The sequence below is a fragment of the Lissotriton vulgaris genome, chromosome 11, assembly GCF_964263255.1.
Source record: "Lissotriton vulgaris chromosome 11, aLisVul1.2, whole genome shotgun sequence".
Taxonomy (NCBI): Eukaryota; Metazoa; Chordata; class Amphibia; order Caudata; family Salamandridae; genus Lissotriton; species Lissotriton vulgaris.
In genome coordinates this window covers 869,591,286-869,618,907 of record NC_141699.1, presented here as the reverse complement: position 1 = coordinate 869,618,907, position 27,622 = coordinate 869,591,286, and the positions used below count along the sequence as shown (strand labels likewise).

The following is a 27,622-nucleotide window of genomic DNA, read 5'->3' as shown; positions in this document are numbered from 1 at the left end:
GCAGAAGGAAGGCAGACTCGTGTCTGTGGCAGCAGCATCCATTTTGTGATGCTGAGGCTCTGTTTAACTTTAACCGGGTTTACCAGTAACTACATGTCTTCTCCCTCTAGAAGGGTGGAACGCTACACCTGCTGCCAGGACTGGCGGGGGGGGGGGTAGTATTCCAAAGTGTTTGACACCTTACACAACATGTTTTGATAAAGCCAAACCAAAGTTAGTATTAACTGCGAGGATTATAATGCACTTAAGAGTATAAGGTATGGCTATATCATAGAACAGCTATAAGGAGATGGTTCCGAAAGCTGCAGAGGGGCTCAGCTCATGCTAGGGCACCCTCTCACATAAAACCAAGCACTCTGCCTCCAGGATTGTCAAGGTCTGCCATAGGAGCGACTTATAGGTGTATATGTGTCTATATAGGTATATAGATATAGGTATTCTATATCTAAGTAAGGGGTGATTACACCACCTTACCCAGGCTGTATGAACAGACCTGTGGTGTCAGTTTGGAAGGCAAACCAGGGGTGGCGCAATACATGCTGCAGCCCCTGGTAGGCCTAGGGTGCACCTATGCCCTGGGTACCTAGGATACACTATTCAGGGGCTCACAAGGGTGACCCAGTAACCAATCTGATATGTACCTAAAGTACATGGTATCAATTTAGAGAGAGAACAGCTAAGCTGTGGGCCTGATTAGCAGGGCCACAGCCAGACTAAAGTCGAAAAACCAGAGAATCACAGCAAAAAGTGGGGGTAACCATAGGAAGCAGACCCTACTCTCCTACATAATGTATAATTTAATATTCTATAAAACATAGATATATATATTAGAAGAAAGAACTTGAATATCACACAACTGTATATGTACCGATACCCGACAAGAGACTTACTGTCTAGTCCGTCTTCGAGAACACCACTCGTAGTGACTTTGCATCCAAAGAATGTAACTTGCGACCACACCAACTCGCCCTCTGTCCTACCCCCATGACTCCTGAGCCAATCTAGATGCTGTTCGCTAGCTGTTTATGTTAGAAAACAGAAAGAGAGCAGCGTGAGGATTGGATTGGTCAGTCGCTGCAAACGCTCTGGAGAAAACTCAAGGGCTCTGGCAGCAATCCCCAGGTTCCTAATATTTCTGCAGGCATGCAAGGGTTCAAGTGAGCATGTCGGGCTAGGCAGAGCAAGGCACCCGTCCAACTTGACATGCGCACTTCACCCCAAGGAGGCCTGGCAGCTCCAAGCTCCAACTCCCCACGTCCATCAGATCGCCCTCAGTCACTCTCATCTTAGGCAAACTTTGCCCAGCCATGCAGCGCACTGTGGCTAAAAAATACAAAAGGAATAAAACCTAACCTATACTAGGAGCAACAAAATAAACAGGGGGGCGACGTCCCCAGGTTCCAATGAAGAATCCGCCACTGCCTGAACTTAAAATTGGTAGGGTTACTAATTACTTAGTTTGAAAACACTAGTGATGCTTTCAAATTCTCAATTGAGTGTAGCTAGCAATGAAACACAAATATATAATATGTTTTACATACTTACTTTAATTGTTACAGTTTTTAAACAAAACAATAACATTTGGGAGCTAATTTCCATACAAAAACAGAAAAAAATACATTTTACAGCCATCTACATTTAGATCCCGGTAAAAAAACACTTCACAAGCTTACAAGAGCAACTAGATCTCAAGCATATGCTGTATAACCTATATCCAAATGTAAAGGGTTAGGCAGTGAAACAAGTTTAACACAATTCAATTTTGTCATTAAAAGTGCATAGTTTGTTGGTTACAAAGTTCGAGCCTACAATCTGTACAGTTCAATAATGGACCGCAAACTTTGCAATATAAAAATAATTAGGGAATGAAAATGAAGGCAGATGGTTGCAGGTCGATTGAATCCGATATCAGAACAAAGTACACTCACCTAAGCAATAAACCTAGAAACCTAAACAGACAGGTGAGGAAAATGTCTAACATGACACCCTGACAATTGTTCTTAAAAACAGTGTTCAAACTAAACTGGTAATCAATTGTTTAAAACAAGAAAGGTATCGCTTTGGACGTCTCATCCTTTTACGTAGACATTTCCAATTATACATCCCACAGGCATCAAATAAATTTGGCTTTCTAAACACGTTAATTTTTTATTACAAATGCTCACTTCTTCGCCACTGCAACTTAATATCTACATGTAAGTTTACATTCAATACATTCAAGATAGTACATCTGTTCACCATTTTTTTGCTTTTATGATGCATGCATGTCCGACACCAAAGACAATCTGATCTGCGCCTGAAATGAATAAATGGCTTTACTAAACAATATAGACTGAAGGTTGTTAGTGACCAATAAAACGCAAATGTCCTGCAAAGCTCAGTCAAATATAAGGCAGAGTTAGGTAAATGTCCATGAATTCAAAAAGGCTAAGGGACAAAAAGGGAATGTGAGTTACAGTAATAGCCAGTTTATGTAATTAAATAACATGGTACCTAAAATATTAAACAAGAATGTATAAAACTGTTAGAAATTATATGTTTTCCTTATGTTCTGAAATACTCCAGTCAAGCAAACCCCCATATTCTATGCCCAGATACAGAAAATAACTGCACATTCATGACACTTTGCACTACAAGTTATTTTAAACTGCAGCCTTTGTGTTACTTATTTTTTAATTCACTTACTACTCACTGCATTTTCTCACAGATGATAAACTGCCCAAGGTACAATACTGGACAACCCATACTACTTGATGATAATGTTCATCGACTTTGCTAAAGGGAAACTTAACCATAGTTGTGTAATTAACCTGGAAACAAGTATTAAAGCAAACGAACATGCGTATTTTGATTCCACCTTTTCACATGTCTTTTTATTTACTGATCACAAGCAGTTCTTATGTGCCTTTGTTTAGGTACAAGTGATTCGTATTTTATCTTACTAAGAACTAGTTTATCGAAAATATACATATATAATTTTAAAAAACAAAATCCCCGGAGAAATGTGTGAAATACAAATTGAAACATTGTACATCTTAAAGAAAACCTGGTCTGAAAAGAATTCAAGAGGTTGCATGTAACATAACACTGAATCTGTTAATTTATTTTCTAAAAGAGACTATTAGTTGTAGATTCCTCACCTTAGAATTACCACCAGGCATCAGACTGGATCCAGAGAATTTTTTTCTTAGCAGTACCCCTGCGCTTCAGTGGGTGGCATCAGTCGACTCGATGACGACTCAGCGAGATGACATTGCGGTGCCTACTTAGATGCCGCACCTGTGCGCTGACATCAGTTCTTCCTTTTTACGCCCTAGCCTAGCGCAGATCCGGAGAGACCTACCGCTTTAGTAACTTTTTTGATGTTTTGTCAACTTTTCGAATCTTTGACTCCTGGTGCGCGAGAAATTTCCCATTGTCGGACCGGCTTCAAGCCTTGCGAGGCCTGTGACAAGCTGATGTCTGGGATGGACCCGCACCTTGTGTGCCTTTGGTGTCTGGTACACGACCCAAAGCCGTTCTCTGACTACCATTCATCCCAAGTCTTTGCGGGAGCAATCCTGAAAGCTCTTCGAGGCCTGGCGGTCGGCTCCGTGTCGCTACAGGTCTCGTTCAAGTGAAAGGTATCGAGGCTGCTTGCGGAGCCCCCACATCTCATCCTATTCAAAGTCTTCAAAGTCCTCAGGTAAATCGAAGCACAAAAAGAAGGGGAAGAAGCACTGGCGCTCTTTTCCTTCTCCCCGTCGGTCGGCTGACGCAACACAGGACCCGGACCGTCGTCGTCTCTCCTGGGCGCCGTCGCTGGTGCCTCCTTCAGGGATGACTCAGCGCCCGACCCCTGTTTCCGGGAGCCGGGGCATCCCTGCACAACTTCGTACATTTTACGAAGCCCTCCACTGTATCTCTGGGCAGCCCAACTTCGCCGGTGCGCCTTCGGATTGGCGCCGGTCAATCTTACCCGACCTTTCCCGGAGCCGATTCCAGCGACAATGCCCTTGGAGCTGGCCGTGTCCTTGGTCGACGCCGTACCCATCCTCAACCCCGAGATGGACCCGGACGTCATCAAATCCGACACTGGAGGATACTTGTATTCCCCTTTTCATCCCTGGTGTTCCCTATCGCCCAGAAGGTGGTGATTGGGAGGGGTCGCTGGACCCTTTAGCAGACCTGCTGGAGGAGCCGGACTGCAGAGAGGAACTGGGTGATGCCAGTAGTCTGGACACCTCCCAAAACTTTTTTTATTTTAGAGTTTTATATAGCTCAAACTAGACCAGAGACATCGGGTATCAGAGAACTTTACATGACCACCAGTTTCGTTACAGATGGACACATTCATTTTTGTTAGGCACTGGGAGATAAGGTGATCTGCCCTGAATCACAGGATGTTGAGCATAGTTGCAGAGACAGAAAGCTGGTTCCCCAGCTTCGAGGACCACTGTTCTAGCCATAAGGCTACATCCTCTCCCCAAATGTTAGAAATGGGGGTCTCTAGTTGGCAGAGGTAGGTAACTTTGTCCAAATAGGGACCCTTGCTTCTAGTCAGGGTAAAGGGGATACACTTCTAAAATAACCCCTGCTCACCCCCTTGTAAGCTTGGCACAAGGAGACAGGCATTGTGTTAAGCATTTCTGAACACATACAGTAATACAGTGAAAACACTACAAATGGACACCACACTAGTTTAGAAAAATAAGTAATCTTTATCTAAACCAAAACTTTGGCATGCTTTCTTCTCCTACCATGGCTACGGAAGAGGGAGCATCCTATGCTGTGGTGGTGAGAAGGGCAAATGATGTCTTGTACCTTGAGCTTCCCTCTGTGGCGGTCAGGAGTAATCTCCTGACAGAGGTGCTTCAACCTGCGGCATCCACTTCTAGGTCTCTATTGCCCTTCAATGAAGCCCTCACTGACATCCTTCTTGGCATCTGGTCCGAGCCCAGCACAGGGGCCCCTGTGGAAAGGACGATCTCCCGCGGCCATCGCGTGGCCCCGGGCAACCCAGTTTTCCTCACCCAACACCCTTCCCCCGAGAGCTTGGTGGTCCAGGCCTCTTTGTCCAAGGGCGCATTCCCTTCTGCTCTCCTAGATAGGGAATCCAAAAAGCTGGATCACCTTGAGAAGTGCATGTTCTCTTCCTCCAGATTAGCACTGCAGTCTGTGAATACCTTGTGTCTCTTGAGCCAATACTCCCATACCATCTGGGACTCGGTTGTGCAAGTGCGGCCTCAGTGCCTGGAGGAGGGCTCGGCCATACTCTCCCAGGCAGTGGCGGATGGGAGCGACGCGGTGAAATTCACAATATGATGTGGGCTAGATACCACTGACTCACTAGGTAGAATGATTGCCACTTGGTTAGCCCTTTGGCGCTATGCCTGGTTGAGATCGTCTAACTTTTTGGGGGGATGTCCAGTCTACCTTAATGGACATGCCCTTTGATAGCTGTTGCTTCTTTGGTGACAAAGCAGACTCGGCGCTGGATCGCTTAAAAGATTCTCGGGCTACGGACAGATCTTTGGGCCTCGCAGAGCCATTTCGACCACTCCAGTCTGTTTTTCGTCCCTTTCATGGACGGAAGGGACACCCAGCCACGTCCAGCCCAGTTTAGCCACCTGTCCACTCAAGCTGCCCAGCCTCTAATGGCTGCTGGACCCAGAAACCCCGCAAACCTAGGAGCCAGCGGGCTGGCCAATCCACCCTTTCCCCCCCCCTGCAACAGCGTCGAAGCTTTCCTAGTCCGACCCTTCAGGGCCATCAAGCTGGTGGGTGGCAGGATTCACCATCACCTCCCCCACTGCCAATCCATCACATCGGACAGGGGGGTTTTGCAAATAGCCCAAAGGGGCTACTCCCTCCCCTTTGAGACTACTCCTCACTCCATGCCACCTTCTGTCGATTGCATGTCGGAGGATCATTTGGCACTTCTCTGCCAGGAAGTTTCAGCTCTCTTGGCCAAGGGGCTATCGAGAGGGTCCCTGCGCCAGAAGTAGGTTGTGGTTGCTATTCCCACTACTTTCTGGTGCCCCAAGAAGGACAAAAGCCTACGTCTTATCCTTGACCACAGGGCCTTCAACTGCTTCCCCTGAAAGCAGAAGTTCAAAATGCTCACGTTGGCTTAGGTCCTGTCTGCCCTCGACCCTGGAGACTGGATGACGGCAAAGGACTTGCAGGACGCCTATTTCCACATCCCTGTCTTGCCAGCCCACAGACGCTACCTACAGTTCGTCATAGGACACAAACATTTTCAGTTCAATGTGCTCCCCACAAAGGTGATGGTGGTTGTTCGCAGCTCATCTGCTCAGATCAGAGGTCCCAGTCTTCCCCAATCTCAATGACTGGCTGTTGAAGGCAAGCTTGCCCCAGGCTGTCATCTCCCACATCCAGACTATGCCGGAACTCCTGCATTCGCTGGGGTTCACTATCAATGTGCTGAAGGCAGACCTGACTCCCATTCAGACGCTCCCTTTTGATCAGAGCTATTCAGAATACAGTGCAGTTTTGGGCTTACCCTCCCGAGCAGCGAGTCCGGGATTTTCGGTTTATGATACCGATTGTTCAGCCTTTATCCCGGGTTTCGGTGAGAAAGACCCTGAGGCTGTTGGGGCTCATGGCCTCCTGCATCCTGCTGGTAGATCAAACCAGATGGCATATGCGGGCTCTGCAGTGGGACCTGAAGTTCCAGTGGGCGCAGCATCAGGGGAATCTTTCCGGCTATGTCCAGATCTCGGAGGGAACTGTGCAACAACTGCAGTGGTGGTTAGCAAACCAAGCTTGGGTCAGAGGCCCTCTCCCTTTCCCAACCAGATCTACCAGTGGTGACAGATGTGTCACTCCTGGGATAGGGCGGCCATCTGGGAGAGGGGGAGATCAGAGGAATCTGGTCTTTGGCGGACTCTGGACCCCATATCAACCTGCTGGAGCTCTGGGCGATCTGCCTTGCACTGAAAGCATTTCTTCCCTCTCTCAAAGGGAAGGTGGCACAGGTTTTCACAGACAGCGCCACCCACCGCCGCCATGTGGTACTGCAACAAACAAGGCAGGGTGGGGTTGAGGACCCTATGTAAAGAGGCTTTTCAAGTATGGAGATGGTTGGAACATCAGGGCATGTCCCTGGTAGTTCGTCTGCCCTGCCATTTAGGGGACCTGCCAGGTGTTGAACTCAGCCGTTGGTGCCTGGTAGATCATGAATGGCATCTTCACTGGTGCAAGGTCTCTTTCAGCGGTGGGGAGAGCCTTCGTTAGATCTGTTCGCCAAAGAAGACAACGCGCAAGTCAGCAATTTTGAGTGTTGGAGTTTCCGTGGCACTTTTCGTTGAGACTCCTGTACGCCTTTCCGGCGGTAACACTTCTGCCCCTGGTGCTAAAGATCAAGTGTGACCGAGTCCAAGTTATTCTTGTGGCCCCGGACTAGGCACGAGGAGTCTGCGCTCTTGGCATGTCCATCGATCCTCCGATCAGACTGCCCCTTTGGGAGGATCAGCTGCCGCAGAAGCAGGGGGGACGGTTCTTCACCCGAACCTGTCCAGCCTCACCTCCTTGCGTCGAGATTGAGCGGAGACAGCCGACAGCTTTTGACCTGCCACCCGAAGTCTTTAATGTCATCTTGGCAGCATGGCGTCCCTCCACGAAAACAGTATACACCTGTCGACGGAATACGTTTGTGGCATGGTGCACAGCAAAGGCTGTGGATCCCCTTTCTGCCCCTCTTACAGAGGTCTTTCTGTATATACTTTCTTTAGGAATACTCTTCCACCGGCCCTCAGGGCCCAACCTAATCTCTTAGCATTCCGCAAATCCCTGAAGACATGGCTGTTCCCTTGATTCCCTGCTTCTCCCCCGGCCCCTTCCTTGGAGACCTTAGTGGATTCTGTCAGCGCTGGGACGCTCCCGGGCAGCCATGCGCTCTACAAATCTCCAAAATAAATAAAATAAATAAATAGTCCAGCAGGGTTCTGCCCTGGGCACTCTTAAAGTCTACCTTGCTGCTATTTCTGCTTTTTTCAGCCATCAGATCAGCCTTCTTTATTCAAGTCCCCTATTGTACATAGATTTTCAAGGTCATTACTCATCTCTTTTCTCCTTCTCCCTTCATAATACCCCAGTGGGACTTAAACCTCATTTTTTTACTTATCTCATGTGTGCTCCCTTCACAACTGTCCTCTCAGGCTCCTCACTCTGAAAAACTGCCTTCCGTGTTGCCATCACCTCTGCTCCAGGGTTAATGAGCTTCAGGCTCTTTCTTCCAAGCCCCCTTTCTTCTCAGTGCATCCGGACAAAGTGCTGCTTAGAAAAAGGGCCTTTTTCCTTCCTAAAGTGGTTACACCTTTTCTCATAGGACAGATGATCACTTTGCCCACCTTTTTCCCTCCTACGCACCTTTCATGGAGGAGGAGAAACTTCACAGTCTGGACCCTAAACGTGTTCTCTCCTAGATTTGATCGCACAAAGGATTTCTGGGTGGATGATCAACTCTTCATTGGCTATGTAGGTGCCAAGAAAGGTTGGGCTGTTCAAAAGCGTACCATCTCTCAATGGGTTGTCCTTTGCATAAAGATCTGCTACAGTTTGGCGAAAAAGGAACCTCCATTGGGGTCCACCTCGGTTCTGGGGGCCGTTGGGAAGATTAAGCGAGCTATTGCCTAGAGTCACATGGTGCCTGGCAGACCCCTGCCACCAGAGCCGGGGATCGAACCATGATCCCCAGCGTCAGTCGCCCTAGCCATGGCGGCACACCTCTGCCCTATCTGAACTAATAGTCTCTTTCAGATAAAAGCCTTCAAGGACTTCCAGACTCCTCCCAGTCCCGCACCTCCCTTAGGAGACCTGGGGGACCCTCTTAGGATTCCAATACCTCGCCTACGGGGATACGGATGATTCCCCCAGACCTCAGATGGAGACGGGGATTTGGGCAGACCCTGCCGTTCGGCAAGGGCAAGGGGCCAGAGAACCCCACGTTCCAGGGAATAACATGCTGAACCCGGATGATCTTTTGCACCCAATGTCAGAGGAATGGACTCCTGGCCCTAGCGAAGTGACCTATATGGCTACCACGTTCTGCAAACCGCTTCATGAATAAATAAGTAAGGAGCTGCCTCCGTTCAGACTGCCCGAGACCGGCATTGGAGGGGAATGCCTCCCTCACACTGGAGGTGGATGCTAATATGGCCCCTTTTTGGCTACGTTTATTCCGGACCCGAAGAAGGGTATAGATCGTTCCTGGCGGGTGAGCTAGGACAAGCTGCTGGACACCGCCGGACCTTTAAAAAAGATTTTGGATATGACGGAGGATGGCAAAACCTCTGGCACGCTCATCTCTTCAGAGGCGGGCGCAGAGGGTAGTCATTTTTTTTAGGAAACGCGAATGCCTCTATCTCCACGGAGCGGCGCAGGTCTCTCTTAATGAAGATAGACCCTAAGCTGGGCAAGGGACCAATTTGGAGGCCAGTCCGTAGTGGAGGGCAACCTTTTCAGGGACCCCTCTGTCAAAGGAATTAGGGAAATTCGGAAATACATTCACCTCCCTTGACAAGGCCAAACATCAATAAAGCGTATTTTTACCCCTCATGTTGTTGGCGCAGTCGGTCGTTGCAGGGGGCGCTTGACCAGCCTATATTACAACCAAGCCCCCTATAAGACCACAGAATCCCGCAGAGGACAGTGGCAAGACCCGCTAAGTTTGGGAATTTCTATGCCACAAGATCGTATCTGCGCCACAGAGGCGGTAGAGGAAGAGGCAATGGGCCCAACAACTCCAAAGAAGATAAGTGTTCAGAGCTCAGTGGTTATAAGAATAAGGGGAAGGCCACAGCTATTTCCCCACCATTGGGCCTTATTAACCTCTGATGCTTGGGTTTTACAGAAAGTAAAGGGTTTTCAAATGGAGTTCTTGGAATGACCCACCCAGGTAGCTCCCCCCAGACTCCTCTCTTTCCCTGCGAAACAGATGGAACTGATAGACAGAGATTTCAGACCTTTTGCTGAAAGGGGCGATGGTGCCCTCTACCTTCAACCCCTGGGATTCCTCTGCAACCTATTCCTGTTGGAAAAGCTGGATGGGAGTCATCATCCTACAATCAACATAATTCCTCAAAGAATTCAACCAGTGGGTGGTTTACCGCCACTTCAAGATGGAGGGTATCCACCTCCTCAGGGACTTTCTCCAGGGTCGAAACTGGTCGGTCCGCCTGGACCTCAAAGCTGATCCAGGGACAAGGCCCAATGCTGCGTCCTTCTCAAGATGGACAACATAGTGGCGGGACGAGGTCTAAAGCTTTATCGGATCTGGCCTGCGACCTCTGAGAATACGGTCAGGCCAACCAGATATCGCTGTCGGCAGAGCACCTTCTGGATGTCTCCAATCATCTGGCAGACTGGCACTCCTGTCATTGGAAGGACATACGGCTACACCTGAGGGTATTCCAAGACCTAATCTCATTGGGGCCCCTTCTACTTCAACCTCCTTGCCTCCTGGCTGGATGCCCAGTTGGAGAGGTATTGCAGCTGGCACCCAGATCCCGGAGTGGTGGTGGTAGATGCATTTTTCCAGGACTGAAACACATAGAAATGTTAAGCATTCCCTCCTTTTGTGATGATGAGATTGTCGATCCTGGTGCGGAGGCAACAGGCAGATCTAATGGTGATAACCTTAATAAGGAGATCGCAAGTTTGGTTTTCAGCTCTGATGTAACTTTCTTGGATTTTTCCAATCTGTCTACCCCAGTTTCAGGATCTCCTTTGGGCACACTTCATCTAATGGCTTGGTGGATTACAGGGACTGCTTGAAAGTACCAGGCCTTTCAGCAGACGCTGCCTCCTTGCTTGCAAAGTCTTGGGCGGAAAGCACCAACAAGAGATACCACTCTGCCTGGTCTCAATGGGGGAGTTGGTGTCATAGACAACAGGTGGATCCGGTGGGGGCCGAGGTTGTCCATATCCAAATTTTTTTGGCCTCTTTAGCGGCGGAGGGATTGGCATATAGGTCGATTAATACGTTCAGATTGGCTATCTCGGCCAGGCATATCCCAGTGGATGGCCTCCAGTAGGGGTGCATCATTTGGTATGCAAACTCTTAAGATGTATCAGACTGTCTCGTTTGGTATACAAACTCTTAAGATGTATCAGACTGCCCTCGAAGTCTCGATATTCTTCCCTATGGGATGTTTAAGTCTTGAATCTGTTTCGATCATGGCCATCTAATAAATATCTATCTCAGAAACAGATTTCGGCAAAGCTGGCAACCCTCTTGTGCTTGATTTCTTGTCGCAGGGTTTCATATGTAAGAGCTTTGGATCTCACAGGGAGAGTTTTTACTCATTTCATATATCCAGGAGAACGAAGTGTAATTCAAAATCTGTTCTTACCCAAATTTTCCGGATGTTCCAAAGCTATGTGTGGTCAGAGCGCTCAATGCATTTGAGGTGGCGATTGATGACATACGTAAACAGAGCGTCAGACAATAGTTTATAGCACTCACTAAGCCACATGGGGCGGTCTCCTCCCCAACGATTGCAAGATGGGTCCGTTGCATTATGCAAGAGGCAGGGATAGACATCTCACGCATTGGTGTCTGCTCTGTTCGGGGGGCGATGGCTTCAAAGCCATTTGCCCTGGGAGCGGAGTGGAAGATATCCTGAATGCCGCATATTGGTCCTCAGACTCCACCTTCAAAAGATTCTACTTCAAGCCGGTGTCAAGTCTGGCATCTTTGGTGGTGGACAAGCTTTAAACTAGCCTAATCCAAATCCAAATCCTCCGGTCCTGACATAGAATGGAAAATGTCCTAGCTGTTGTAAAGGGAAGTTTCTATTAAGGACGCGGAGGTGAGGATTAGCCCCCCAGATCATCAAGTCTCACCCGAAATATCCACATTTGCGATCCAAGGTATCTGTTCCATAATTAACTGTTTTAATGACTGTGTCTGATGTACTATTAATGGTATTGTTGCTCAAGTTGAATAAAACTGAATATCTAGTACTTCTCTATCTAGAGTTACAACGTCCCTCCTATCTCTTGGTTACGGACGCTGATAAACAGGAATAATACGGAGGTTTGCTGGATGTGATAGCAGGAAGAAAGAGGAGGACAGAGCGTCCTCGAAGCAAGTTGTTGGATGACCTGCTTCATGATTGAACATTATTGTTGACGTTTACTCTTTCCATTTCCCAAAGTATCATGGGAAATGTACTTTTTGTTATGGCTTTGAACTACTGATGGCTGTTGGATAAATAAAGTGGAGAAAGATAAGCCTAACCCTCTCCTCTGCGTCCTTAACAGAATTGAAACTCCAATATGATAGGTAGGATTTTTTTTATTCCCCATCATAGTTGTGAGAATTGCTCAAAGTGACATACTGAAAATGGGTCACTGACACGGAACTCTGAAGAGGGGACCTTGGCCCCTTGACTGACGCCTTCCTGGGTATTAAGCCACAGGGCGCCTTTTGCCCTTTCTAGATTTATTTTATTGTCACCTGGGGACTGAGTACTGTTCCTGAAGTTACGGTATGGTCCTTCACTGCAAATTGTCACCTATGACTGCCGGCAGGGATATTTGCACAGTGTCTTCTAGTACACAGGAGAGACCTTAGCTTATCTTTTCTTTTTTTTGCACAGGATAACCTTGGCCAAGGAAAAAAATGGATTCTGCATATACAAAGGATGATGGGTTGCTGGCAGTACTCTATTGCACTTAGGCCACGGTGTGTAGAAACCAGAGAAACTGTAGTGATCACAGTGGCCAAATATCTGAATGGTGCTGGGTCATCAGGTCCAGTCTTGTGATCCAATAATGTGTTCCAATCTGGAGTCAGGGGGCCTTTTACATTTCAGTTGATTGTAAATCAACTTAGAGACTGTGTTAATTAAATTAATTGTATGTTTTAAAAATAGGGGGGGGGGGGGGTCAGGTGATACATCTTAACAATTAGCACGTTTTTTTTTAGGATTGTACTTTTTACATAATGCCGGTGTATATTAGGGTTTCTTCTTGATTTTAAAGAAACATTTTATTATACATTTTTATATTCTATTTTAGAGGATTGTTTTTATCTTGATGTTTATATCTGTACAAATTCTTTTTGTCAGTGGAAAGGAATAAACTACCAGATGTAAATATAGTTCAAATATAGTGGTAAGAATGATTTGTCCTTCGTCATGAAAACGTTTGGTTTCATAGATGAAGCCAATTCATATTCACAATGCAATGTTCTCAAAGCTGCAGTTATTTCAAGAGCACCAAGACTTTAGAAGTCACAAACCGCTAGTGTCCCCTTTTTTTATTTAATGTGTTTTGTGTGACGCTAAAGCATGCCGCTTTTAAGATGCTAAGGGCCTGGTTCACAAAGGTAAACGCACTTTGGTGTAAGTTTACTATTTTTTTGCTATTCAGAAACTTTGTTTTAATAACAAGTTTATGACTGCGGAGACTCCGTAGTCAGGGCGGAGAACTCCACACACAAAAAGAGAGCACAGTCCTAATGGATTTAGTAATATGTTCAGCTCTGACCTATTCATTCTAGGACCTCACGTGTTCAAGGTGAAGAGTAATGCTTAAGCAACCTTCTTGGAAGTTGTTAGAAGGATATATTCTCTTTGATCGTTTTATTAGTGAGGCACACCACCGCAGGAAGGGGAGGGGGGTGTTTCCTCAATCAATCACTGGTAGATGCTATTGTTAAAGAGACATGTCTTTATGTTTTAGAGGAACTTAAGATAGCTACGTTCACCTCTTAAAGTTATGTCTAATTCGTTCCAGAAGCAGGGGCCCTGAACTTTGAAGGATTTTACTCTGTTTCATTTATCTGCATTTGCCAGAGTTCTTGGGTATCAGATTCCTGGTAGGAGGAAAATGAGGCTACATTTTGCAAGCAGAGTACATCTGATCACAGAAGGCCTTATGCATTGTACTTTATACAGGTTTATTTGCGATCTGTTTAGCAATTAGGGGGATACCAAAGCAGACATTGCATGCTCATTTTTTGTAGATTAAGGCTGCATTTCAGGTTGCCTGATTCTGTATTCTGTGCAATTTTTATATTTGAGATTTGTGTTTTCCTGCATGCATGATGTTGCAGTAGTCTAGATAGGACCAAGGCTCTTCTAAGTTCAATGAAATGGCTGGTCTGTGGGAGCAGACAAACTTACCAAAAAATGGATGGCAATGGTAAACAATGTATCATTATATGTTACATATGGTTCCTCATTGTGTACATATCCCAACATATGGATGACAATATTAATTGTACAGTGTCAAGTCCCCCCGTGACGTCTTCTCTGACTCTCGGAGGCTCACAAATCTCCCCCCCTGTAAACGTTCCACTGCCCCCATGCTTGCGTCCATTTACTTGGGCACCCCTGGCTTCATAGATGGATCTTTCTGTCACCATGCACCAGTCCATATCATTGGCCCAATCTAATATTTTTGATGGGTTCGGAGCCCTCCAAAGCCGCGCAATATTCCTTTTAGCGACCAAAAGCCCAAGTGTGACCCATATTCGCTCTCTGGAGTTCAGATCTCTAGGATCCCAGATATTCAACAATGCTAACTTAATATTACAGTGGATCTGTTGCCCCAGTGCTTCCTCCATTGGGTGTACCACCCGTTCCCAGTATCTCTGGATCCCTGTGCACTCCCACTGAGTATGAATAAATGTGCCCTCCTGCCCAAATTGTCTTACACAGCCACCATCCAGGGTGTAACCCATGTTGACCAGTAAAGGCCCTGACAAGTAGGATTTATAAAGAAGTTTTAGTTGGACCAGTCGGAGCTGGGAGGAGATGGCCACCTCACGAGGGGAAGCCACCATCGCCTGCCACTCTTCATCATCTAGACCTGCGACATCATGATCCCAATTTAGCTCATAAGCGGGTCAGAGGATCTGCCATATTGTAGACGAGGTGGTTTGTCTTTTTAACCACACAGTTTACCCCGACACTAAAGGACATCTACTATTAAACAGGATTCCTAGATTTCTTTACTTTAGCATTGGGGGTTGTATTAGTGCAGAATGACTAATAAAGACGTAACCATGTTGTATTGGTCTTTGTGTTGGATTCTGGTAAACCTTGCGATGTTTGGTAAAATGGTGTAACAGATAATTTCATAGAGTGTGCCACATAACTTGCCTTAAATAACAAAATATTCACAAAAAATTGCATTTTGTTGCCACAAATTTAATGTAATCCTGCTTAATGAGGCATTGCACTGCTGCATGGTTCTAGTGGTACGAAGCATGATATTTAGGATAAAGTACCCTCAATTGTACATTGTATGGATATTATTTCCACAAGGAGTTCCATTTCCATAAAGCAGGCAAGGGCTGAAGGCTAACAGCTTTTATAAGGGCATGGAACTCTGAGGTGACTTGCAATAGCCCCGTAATGTAGTCAATTGGGGGTAACTTGTCCAATGTATAAACAGTAGGCAAATGTTTATTAGATCAAACCGGATGTTACTGAAATGTACGGCATTGCGTAATGTAATGTAATGTAATGTAATGTGATTAGCCGCCACTTGCAGGCCAGAAATGGAAGTGCCTGCCATAGTCTTACTACTAGTGTGAAATAAACAAGACAAGCTAGTAGTGACATTAACAATGTTTATAGGCTTAGAACGCACACTCTCACTGATTATATACAGGTATTTCGTATGTGCGCATAAATATATACAATGTATAAACATTAAAGTAGGCAGGGAAAGAGGCAGCCAACATTTTTGTACATCTTAAAATACATCAATACTGTTAATACATGAAGAATAAATACTTCTTGTTAATGTTAGCTTGATGATCCCAAACGCCACAGCAACATGATTGTTGGCAGTTAATAGTTACATAAACAGGTGAATACAAGCCAACTCAAGAATTTCTAATGGTAGTAGTATTTGTGCCTAAGTAGTTCTGATAAAAAAGCAGTGCCCTTGACTCAATGACTGTGGTTCAGACACTTTCCATTTCAAAGGAGTTTGAGCAAATAGTTTATTTTTGTGTGCACTAAATCTTTATTTAAACAAGCAGGAGAGTTTCCCAGTTGGTTGCACATTTGCTAAGACAACTCGTTACAACGCAAAATAGTGTACTATTCATGTATTGCATTTATCTTACAAAGATGCAGCTATATATTGCCGAAACTGGAATATTTTTGGTATCGGATAACACTCACTGATGAGGCGACAGGGATGATGTAGCAAGACAACCAACTGCAAATTCAAGATATTTAACATAGTAAAAGGAATGGTGATGATATGTTGAAATTGAAATCATTTTCGAGCACTCGTGCAGAAGCTATTACGTAAACTCCTTTTGCAACATTTTCAGCCACGAACTAAACACAAAAAAACTAATGACACCGATTTTGCTTTAAGAGTGAGTTTTTATGTTTTCCTTGCTCTATTGTTTTCTGTTTACTTAACTCTATTTTAGCAGTGACCCAATTTGTGCGCACCATTTTTATATTTTTCAATAATCATAAAAAGGGTTCTATCACATGAAGTAACATGGAGGACAAATGGGAGCCTGTTCGAGTCAATTACTATTAACATTGTTGAAGGAAAAAACAAATACTATGGGCAGTGCAGTGACTGTCTTCTTGGACAATCTCCTTTTTTACTTGGCTGCACAATATATCGGTATTTTGTGCATACTGTCATTTCAATGTAGACCTTGTCTTTACTGTACCCGAACTGTTTAACGAGTTTACCTTACAGCTCTTATTTTTGATTCATTGGCTGCATTTATTTAGTCGAAATTCTGGATCTGAGGGCAAAATATTATGAAATCCTAATTTATTTATGTATTTTATGAATTTTTATAATCTGGATTTTAATCTGGTTTTACCTATTGAATTTTATACATGTACTTTTATATATATGGAATATGCTTTTATGACAATCGTCGAATAAAGCTTGCCTGACTTGACTTGACATGAAATCCTAATGCTCAACTTCGTTTTATTAAAGACTGTTGCGGAAAAAAAAAACTGAACAGGCAAACTTCGAAGTGCTAAAGATACATAGCGCTACCTGAGCCTTTTTCCAGAGGCCAATGAAGGGCCTCTCGCATTCATATGAACAGTTATACGTTACTCTTTGAAGCAGCTTCACGCAATTATCCTTAAGATATTTCATAGGTTTAGATCACTAGGAAACTCAATATTAACCAACATTTATGTTTTCCGAAGTGAGGGAAAAACAATCTTATTTTCAGTCTTTGCAGACAGCTCCATCACTACAATTCTCACTTAATTTAAACCTTCTTCTACACCACTTATATGATAATTCCTTCCAAAGGCCTGGACAGGCCAGCATGCAACTTTCCCCTCCAGCAAAATCTCTCAATGCAATGCACATTACAAAATATGTTCTATACATCGAGATTTATCTTACAAATAAGTCCATTCATGATAAATATTTCCTTAGAAAAGTAAGTGTAAAGTAAAGTTCAACTGTTGCTTCTACAAACTCGTAATTTTGGGCTCTTTCAAGACTGTAATAATGGAAGCCCTCCCTCCATGTCAGGCGAGATGAAACAGCAGTTCTGAAATAACAGGTAGGTAAAAGTATGGAGTTCATTTCTCAGACAGATCTGAGGTGAAAAGAAGAGACATCAATACTGCACGACAGATTACTGTACTACTTTTCGGTTTTTAATCAGATTTAGTTTTAGATTTCCGATTAAGTTTAAGTCACCCAATATGCGTTGGCATCTTCTGCAAACCTTTGGTCTCATGTGCGCAGCAACCAGAGGTAGTAGATGGCTATCCATTAAGCAAGTACACTACCAGTTCATAGGTTGACATCATTATCGCAGTGTTTGGAATCTGCCTGAAAAGGTGAGTGGTTAGGCCGCGGTACAGGGATGCATATCCTTCTTCCTTGACAACCAATGACAAGGTCTGGAAGAAAGCTCTGTATTTTGTTCCTTCTTCCCGTAGCCGTGTCCGTACGACCTCTGTATAACAAAAAGCAGAAAGACATTGAAAGTTATAATTACTTAATGTTTGTCCTTGCCATTTTCTTCACACTACTACATACCAAACTCAAAAATATTCAACCATTTTAGTTTATGTAAACCGCCAATTCTGTTTTGCTGTCCTTTGTCCCATTTGGTTGGTAACCTGTCATTCTGTGTAGTATTTCTGATCAAAATATTATTTGTTTCTGTGCATCAATACGTCAAATGTACTGTGATTTATTACAAGAATTAAAAGCAAAACTGCATAACAGGATCCAGAAACGACAAATTTTCAGAAGAAGACAGATTGCATTTGATTTTGGTGTTGCGTGAAACTCCTGCTGGTTGCAACCTGTCATTCACATCTGGCATGACATGTCCCTTACGCCAAAGCAAATTCCTCTGTAAAGTATTTTAAATGACCGTTTTGCTAAGTGAACATTGCCTTATGACCATTAAATCTGGAACTCTTTTAGATCCTTCTTCCAAAAAGCATCTTTGGACAGTAGCCCCCAACCTTGCTCATTCTACTTCTACTCAATTGATGCTGCCTTGAATGCTTGTACACTCTAAAATTGCCAACCGATGTTCACCCGAATCTAGGGATACACTTCACGCACCCTCTTGTAAATAGGCCTGACCACTGGACTGGCTCCTACCATGAACTCTGTTGTTACAGCCGACTCAGTGGATGCCGACTGGCCAGAAGCACTCCACACTTTATCCCGCTAGTAAGTGATATTCAACTTTGTGTGTGTATGCATCGCTTATTGGACTTCCACCCCAACCCACCCCCCCCCCCGACCCCCCATCGTTTGAGCTTGACATGTGATCCATTTCCTGACTTTAGGTGGGTCATGTACAGAGCCCTAATCGTTATGCTCCCCGTTGTACTTCCTAAGTTTGATTACCTGCTTGAAACCAGTGAAGCCCCACCTCGCACCCACTGTAAGCGAGGAATATTGACGCCATTGACCTATAGTCTTCGGCCCGTCTTAGTTCTCGAGCCGGTTGAGCCCTGACCCCGCTTAACATTCACCCTGGTGGACCATACACCATCAGGGCAACGTTGCCCGCCTTTTCATCCTGGCCCCTGTTAAGTAGGCTGCCGGCACAGAAGACAACAGATGCTGCGAGCCTAGGATTTTGAATTTCCTCACCCTGCGTTTGTTTTTTTGATGGAAAAATCTCCTGTTAAATGGCACATTTGGTTTTGCACATCATAGTTTACTGGTACTTATACTTGGTTGTGATTGTCTGGGTGCCCCATAGGTATGTTTGCTCCCTAAATATGACCATAGCTTGTAAATATCATTTCAATAGGTATTTCTACTCTTCCATTTCCCTGAAGAGGCCCACAGTTGAAAGTGCGTTGATAATCTCCATTGGAGGAGCCCTTTAGAGTGAAAAACTTTAAAGTATCATATGGGACACACACCACATCTGTCCTCAATGTGTTATCTCCTGTAAAACCTACCTCCTTACTGTGGACTGGGAGCTCAATTTTGGAGACCGCCAAACACGTTTAAAGCAACTGGAAAGACTGAAGAGAAGTTTCGAAGTTGTCAATGTTTCCTTGTTTAATTTTATGTATTTGTTTGTATTGTCTAAGAAGGCGAATAAGTGCTTTTGTTTATGATTTGTGTTACTATTGTGTTGTTATGTATGGTAATGTGTCAATTGCTACGTTCTTCCCAGGTATGACTACCGAGAGTAAGGGTTGAGGTTGTCCCCAAGTTAATGAATAAATCATGACTGGTGATAAATAGACAAATATACTGGTGACTAATTTGAGTATTTACTGTGTTAAATTCTCGTTAGATAATGTGTTCCCACAGTGTACCAAGTACTTTTCAGGCCTCAATTTCTAAGCCTATGCAGATGACACCAAGATGCTTCTATATATCCACAGGTCCCGTCCAAATGAGCCTGCGCAGTTCCTTACCTACCTGATGGAAAATAGCAGAGATGATGATCACCCATTCTCTCATACTCAACTCTGATAAAATGGAGGTTCCCATTTCTGGAGGTCCCCCCTCCATATGGATGTCACCCTCTCGACCTGGAGCCCCTTCCCTCACCGCTCTACCCAGCTCATTTAGCCATACCCTATATACCTATTTTATCTTTGTTCCTCAAGTCAACAAAGGGCCCATTTTCGTAATCTCAAGACCCTTCACAACATTCTTCCTTTTCTTCTGCCTGAATGCCATTGTTTGGTTGTTCAAAATCCCATATTGTCTTGACTAGAGTCACTGCACTGCCCTTTATTGGGCCTTTTTAGGTAGTTTTTTCTTCACTGGTTGCAAATTGTACAGAAATATTGCTGCCAGACTCCTTTTTTTGACTTAAACAGAGCTTAGACATGTTTCCCATCTCTCCGCTAGCTTTCGGTGTAGCAATAGCTCTTGTTTAGGTCTCTCAGCCCTGTCCATGAATCCATCTATGGCTTCAAGCCTTTCAAATTACAGAGGAAATTATTTCTAGACTCCAGTCAGGATTCTCAGATCTGATTCCCTAGCTCTTGTTACAATTCCAACTATTTATAAGTCATGTACAGGAGGTTGTGCGTTTTCTTGGCTGTCGCTTGGAATACTTTTTCTTTGGGAAGCAGATCCACCGCCAATTGGTTAGAATGAATACCACTGAATACCAAAATCACACCACCTTATGCCTTTTGGGCAGGTGTATGGTTCTCAAAGCATGCCTAATTAGGCTAATAGTTTATCGGTGTATGTTGCTATTGCTCTTTGACTGTTTAGAAGTCTCTGCACGGTGGCATGAATGGAGTCAGCCATAAGACAGAATAACTCTGCTCTATAGCAGGCCTATATCTTCTAGAAATAACACTTCATAGAACCGAAGAGACCTGCAGACCCGAACAAGGTATGGTGACCATCCCTAGCTACTCTATTGACTGGCGACAAACAGGGAAGATATGTGAAGGGCGAGAATCAGCCTGCGATCAGCCAGTCCACAGCACTGAACAGTGGTCACCTCTCATTGCAAATGTTGACAAGTACACTGGGCCTGCCGTGAGACTGCAGATCTGACAAACTGCCCTTTGGATGTCGGCACAGCTCACGCACTTTGGCAGACTCCTGCAGCTGCCACGGAGCTGCTTTGAGTGGAGACCGTAGAACTGCTGCAGCTTCCTGAAGTATCTAAAACACAGCCACTGTTGCGATCTGTATACTTATGTCCACCCACGGACACCACGGCTATCATCTCCCCTGTCACCAGCTGTCAGTTCTAGAATATTGACAGTTGACAGCTGGTGACCGACGGAGCTGTTGTGTTCTCCTGTGCTCCGAGCCTCAGCGGAGTCTGTGTTGGTTAGTCTAATAAAGAAGCTCTTCACGCATCACTGTACATCTATTCTTTCTGTACAATTTTGGCGACGAGCACCAACACAGAACCCGCGTCAAAGTCAAGCTGGCCTGACACATATCGCACGACTTGAAGGATTGCTGCTGACACAAGGAATTACTTCCGAATACTGAAGTAAAACATCTCTTGTAACACATTTCGGAAGCTGAGTTGATCATCTTAAAGGACCCTGTGCCTCCACTACTACTTTTGCAAAATAAACAATTGATGGACGGAATGCTGGACAATGCAAACATTTACTCCCAGTCACAAGGATCTAGGTTAAATCCATCATTCTTTTGCTCACCACCCCAGTTTTGTCCCAGCCATATGCAAATCAGTCTTGACCCTGTTCCTTTCGGGAACAGTCCAGCCCGAAATGCCAAGCCAGGTCCTCCCTGAACCGGGGACAAGCATCCTGGGACCGGTTTCAGGGCATCACCCTTCATCAGCCAAGCTAGCTTGAATCTAGTGGTGTAGTGAGCATGAAGCTCATGTCTGGGCATACCCTTCCTACTTAGGGCGACATATGCAAAAGAAACAATTGATGGACAGAATGCTGGACAATGCAAACATTCACCCCTAGTCACAAGGATCTGGATTTAATCCATCATTCTTTTGCTCACCGCACCACCCCAGTTTGGACCCAGCAATATGCAAATCAGTCTTAACCCTGTGCCTTGTGGGAACAGTCCAGCCTGAACTGCCAAGCCATACCTCGAAGCCACCTTGGAGCATTTCAAGTTTCATGGTCAAGTGCTTTCTCAGTGTACTCTGTCAAATGCTTTTTCAGCGTCGTCCGAAAGGAGCATCGGTTCTTGGTTGTGTCTCTGCGCTTTGTCTAGTACGTGGAAGACCCTGCATGTGTCATCACTACATTGGCGATGTGGGATGAAACCTGCTTGGTCTAGGTCAATGAGACCTGGCATTAGGGGATTGAGACGAGCTGCTAGGATTCCTGTAAAGATTTTAAAGTCGATTTTAAAAGGGAAATGGGTCTTTACGAAGAACAGAGTTTTATCCTTTCCTGGTTTGGGAATCACTGCAATGGAAGTCATCTTCATGGAAGGGGGAGGGTCGTTGAATGCCCTAGTGCTTTGAAGAGTTGAGTATGGAGGGGTGCCAAAGTTCCCAGAATGTTTTGTAAAAGATGGCTGGGTAACCATCCGGGCCCGGGGATTTAAAGAGCTTTAGGTGGGCTATGCAAGAGACAACCTCCACAATTCTAATAGGGCTGTCCAGACTGTCCCTCTCGTCTGAAGTTAGGGTGGGTGTGTGTGCCTCTAGCAAGTATGTTGGTATAATCTCCGAAGGGAGGTTTTATGCCACATATAGCTTTTGGTAGTAACTACGCAATGTTTCTGCTATGTCAGTGTCTTCAGTATTTACCTGGCCCCCGAAGCACTTACAGGACCTGGTGCTCCTGCCATTGAATCCTCAGCCTATTGGCCAGGAGGCATACCCTCCATCTCCTCCGACATAGTAACATTGTTTTTCGGCGGGGTGCAGCATATTCAGCCCTGTGTTGATTCTAGCTACTTGGGTTCTGGCGGCTTCTAACAAACACCCGAGAAGCCCTCTTCCTCACACTATTGTTTGCTCAGTGCTGTAGAGAGCCACCCGGCCTCTACGTCCAACTGTATCCAGTTCAACCTTCGGGCCAGGCTCGGCCCGAGGGTAGAAATACAAGGGCGTAAGGTCACTCGTGGCCTTAGCCAAGAAATAATTAGCAATGTGCATCACCAGTTATTCCGTGGCCCAGAAAGGCCTAGCTGGCCCGTCAACAAGGCCACTTTACACTAGCCATGAGGGGGAATACCCGTCACCTAAAGCCTGCTGCAGTCATCGCTCCTTTACCACTGCTCGCCAGGTGCCGACGACCACGCTGCTGCTGCAGCTCCTACCTCGGGTTACACTTTCCGGCCTGCCTGCTCTTCACAGCCGCGACACCCTGCCAGCTGTAGGTCTCCCAGTGCCCTGCCTGCCTGCTAGCCTTCACCTTGCTCCGAGTTCATGGGACCAGTGTTCCTGGGTTTGCCGTGGCCCTTTACATGGTTGTGGCTGGCTCCACACGGTGCTCGTGCTGCACTGATGGGCGTGGCCTTCGCGCTGATCAGTCTTGCAGCCTTGCCATGCTGTGCTGGGTGTATCCTGTTGTCCTCACACGCCTTTGCCTGGCAGTCAGTTTTGCCTGCTGTGGCCGCGTGGGCCTACTACTCGTCCTATGCCAGCCTTGGGAACCAATTCACGTGGGTGGGAGCATGCCAAGAGGTCTGCTTGTGGTGTGACCCAGCAGCACGTCGTGAGTGCTTGAAGATACCCTCCCACAAAAGGTATTGTGGCCTTGGAGTGTGGTTTGTGTAATGGTGGGTGGTCTAGTCGTTTTACATCCACGCATCCCAACATCCGCAGGCCAGGCGTGGCCTGCGGGGATCCAATAACTGAAGGGCGGCCGCTCGGGGACGTCACTTCCCATCCAGCAACCGGTGTGGCCTGACAGTCTGTTTGGCAAATCCCAGCCACCGCGCTATGCCACGCAACACTCCATAAGTCCCCCACAACATTGGCAACGAGCGGAGAGGGCCCAACCCTCGCTTGCACCCTCGCGCTGCTCTGGAGCGTGTAAACCCTCTGTACGCAACAACGTTGCTGTGCATCGCCGCCGGAGCCGCCGCGTACCCGCGGCTCCGTCCTCCGCGCCGCCCTGACCTCAGTGGTGGCAGCGCGTGCAACGAGGGAGCTTGGCGTCGGCGTGTACCTCCTGCATGGCATGCCGGCGGGCCGAGGAAGGCCGTCCTGTTCCCCGCGACTCGCTCGTAGTGCAGAGCTCCGAGGCTGGTACCTCTAATTAGCATGTTTTGCTGACGCCACTAGAGGGACACTCCTTTGACCCCTGAGCCCTGCAGGAAACAGGAACACCAGCGCTTGGGAGCGTCTTCAGGCACACTGGCTGCCCCAGCATAAGGTGCACGTGTGCACAGGCCACTCCAGGGGGAAAGCGGTAATAAAGCACTGGCAAAACCATTGTAAGTGGTGGAGAGAGGAGACACACCAGCGTCTGGAAGGCCTTTGAGTTGCCAAGTAAGGAGCGTGGGAGCATTGCCGAGCACTAGAATACCCTGAAGGAAAAAGGAGGAAGCCTCATCAGAGTGCGGCGGAAGGCGCGTAACGCTATCCTGTCCGTGAACTGGCAAAAGCATCCCGAGACACTACCTGCCGGACAACATGGGGGAAGATGACAACGCAGCCGCGCCAACCCGCATTTTATTCCAGCACGCAGCATCAGGAGTCCTGCCTCCTTTTAATGAACTAGAAGACCCCGCGACAGCCGCTCCCCGGTGGAGGACATGGATTGAACGCCTAGACAACTACTTCGTCGCGACCAGGGAGACAGACAAGGCGGTGAAGAGATCCTTACTGCTTCACTATGCAGGGAACAAAATCTTTAAACTCTTCAAGCATCTGCCTAACACAGGGGCAGCGGATGACTACGATGCGGATGTGACGGCGCTTAACGCCCATTTTGACCCACAACTGAACCCCGACTTTGAAGTTTTCAAACTCAGACAAGCCCGCCAGAGAGAGAGAGTAAATCAATGGATGTATTCTACACACGCTTCCGGGAACTAGCCAGCACCTGCACGGATGAAGACCAGCCAAAGGAGATCAGGAGACAACTGATCCAGGGATGCCGCGACAAGACACTACGCGGCCTCATCCTACTTAAGCCCAGAATCCCACTGGAAGACATCTTGATCCTAGCCAGATCACATGATCTGTCCGCGGCCAGAGCCACAGCAATGTACCAGGCACTAACCAAGTCCCAGGGGAAACCAGACCACTCTCATGAGGTAAGGACCAAACCGAGAGGAGATTCATTCAGGGGACCACAAGGAGACGCGTCCAGATCAAAATGTGGGTATTGTGGACACGAGCCACATGCCACAAAAGATTGTCCTGCCCAAGGAAAGACCTGCACCAACTGCGGAATACCGAATCACTTTGCGTCCGTCTGTAGACGAGGCAACAGAACCAGAGACATCTGAGGGCAAAAGCCCCCAACGCGAGCTGTTCGACAACTATCAGTGGCGGTCGCTCTGCCACCCGACCACGCCCAAAGGGGGCCCGCGAAACACCTACCAACTGTAGAAGAATCGTCAGACGAAGACGATGAAGAGGTTTACGTAGTCTCCTTCGCGAAGGAACTCAAACAACTCCGCAGGCCCCAACCCACCTGCATAGTCCAAGTTGCAGGGACCGAAGTGAAAGTGGTCATCGATACGTGAGCGACAGTGAACGTCATGGGCCTACAACAGTACAGAAGCTTACGCCCTCGTCCTCCAGTGGTACCATCCAAAACTCAGATATATGCATATGGAGCAGACACGCCCCTGTCATTGAAAGGAAAAATCTCAGTACCCATCAAAGCCGATGACCTGGAGATGATGGCTACAATCCACGTCCTCGACAGAGAGGTGGATACCCTCCTAAGCAGCCACACGGCCGAAGACCTGAAACTGATCGCATTTGCCAGGCGGATCCGGGCGTACCAGGTGGAGGAGCTCCTGAGGCAATTTCCAGAGCCCATCGCGTCGACAGCATTCAACCACGTGGGACCAGTGTTAGAAAAGTTCTTTGCTATGTTTGGTTTCCCTCAAGAGGTGCGCAGCGATAATGGTCCCCCTTTCCAAGGGGGGGAGTTCGCTACTTTTCTCCGACAACGAGGCATATCGCATCGCCTCATCACATCACAGTGGCCCCATCCCAATGGGGATGTAGAACGCTTTATGCGCACGCTAAACAAGATGTTCCGCATCGCCGTAGTGGAGCAAGAAGACCCAGAACACAGGCTCCACAAGTTCCTGAGAGAGTATCGAAGTAGCCCTCACTGTACGACCCAGCGGAGCCCGTGGGCCCTGAGGCTCCATGGCCCCTGCCAAGACTTGCTCCCCACCTGCCCGGGATGGTCACCACCCTCGCTAGACACAGACGAAGTACAAGGGCGGAGAAGATGACAAAATCAGGAGGCAAGCGTCCGACGTCGAGCCACCCCAAGAAGGCTCAGCCAGGGAGCCACTGTCATCCTACGCAACTGGCGCCAAAGAGAAAAATTCCAGACGCGCTATGAACCTGGTACCTGGACTGTCACTGCGAATCATGGCACAATGGTAACTGCCCAAAAGGGAACTGAAGAAGTATCGAGGAACACATCATGGTTCAAGGAGGTCCCGCCAGAACAATGCCGGGAGACCTCAAACCAAACCCCCAAGCCCTGGAGCCACGGCAGTGGTTGATGAAGAAGTAGAGGAATACGGGAGCAGCCAAGCCAGAGGGAGGCCCGAACCATCCGGCTCCACTTAACACGTGGCTGACTCTGAGAGCCCTGGCCAGAACAGCACAGGAGGGCGTACCGGCTCGCAGCGATATAGCCTGAGGCCAAATCCCCACCTGACCCAGCGGCTGAGAGACTATGCGTGCTGATGATACCCAGGACATCGTTGGCCAGAACTTATGCAAGTATTGTGTGTTTGCAGATGTGACAAAGAGACATTCTTGAATCGTTTACAGTGTTGAAGAAACTGTTTGCAATTAAAGAACCAAGTTGGACAGGGATGTAATGGTGGGTGGTCTAGTCGTTTTACATCCACGCATCCCAAAATCCGCAGGCCAGGCGTGGCCTGCGGGGATCCAATAAATGAAGGGCAGCCGCTCAGGGACGTCACTTTCCATCCAGGAACCGTGCGGCCTGACAGTCTGTTCGGCGCGTCCCAGCCCCCGCGCTAGGCCACGCAACACCCCATAAGTCCCCCACAACAGTTTGCTCTGACCTCCCTCAGGAGGCACCAATATAATTTTTGTGGCAATGCGTGGCGGGCAGCGCAAACTAAAGCAACATAACTGCTGCTCACTCAGCGAGAGTAATGGATACACTGTTAGTTGCATTCACGTGACCCCACCACATCAAGTGAATGCTGTGCCGGCTGGCCCACAGCAGCAGATCTAATAATGAATGCTAATTGCTGCAACCAGCGCAGCAATAAGCAGTGAATACTGTAGTTAGAATGCAGTACAAAAAATCGCCCCTGCCCCACACAGCAACAAAAACCCCCCGGCCCAAAAAACGCCTCACCCCTGGCAGCCTACCGGGGGATTGCCCGGTGCCCGGCATTGCCAGTCTGGCCCTGGTCATTAGACTTTCGGACTATAGCACCCAATAACTTATAATCAACTGATTTTTTTTTACCAGTATACATGCAGAATCCCACTTTACCACAACTTACTTTGCCATGCAATACGACTGCCCAGGAA

At 46.9% G+C, this 27,622-nt stretch overlaps 1 protein-coding gene across 2 annotated transcripts in view; it reads right to left on the bottom strand.

Moving 5' to 3' along the window:
* Nucleotides 1-15,969: 15,969 nt before the first annotated feature.
* SLC25A36 (solute carrier family 25 member 36) overlaps nucleotides 15,970-27,622 on the bottom strand; it is a 476,578-nt gene continuing 464,925 nt past the window's right edge. For both annotated transcript variants that reach the window (XM_086944018.1, XM_086944019.1), the window contains one exon: nucleotides 15,970-17,941. In XM_086944018.1, the coding sequence (XP_086800144.1) occupies nucleotides 17,748-17,941 (194 nt within the window). In that variant the 3' untranslated portion in view covers nucleotides 15,970-17,747. The remainder of the gene's footprint in view (nucleotides 17,942-27,622) is intronic.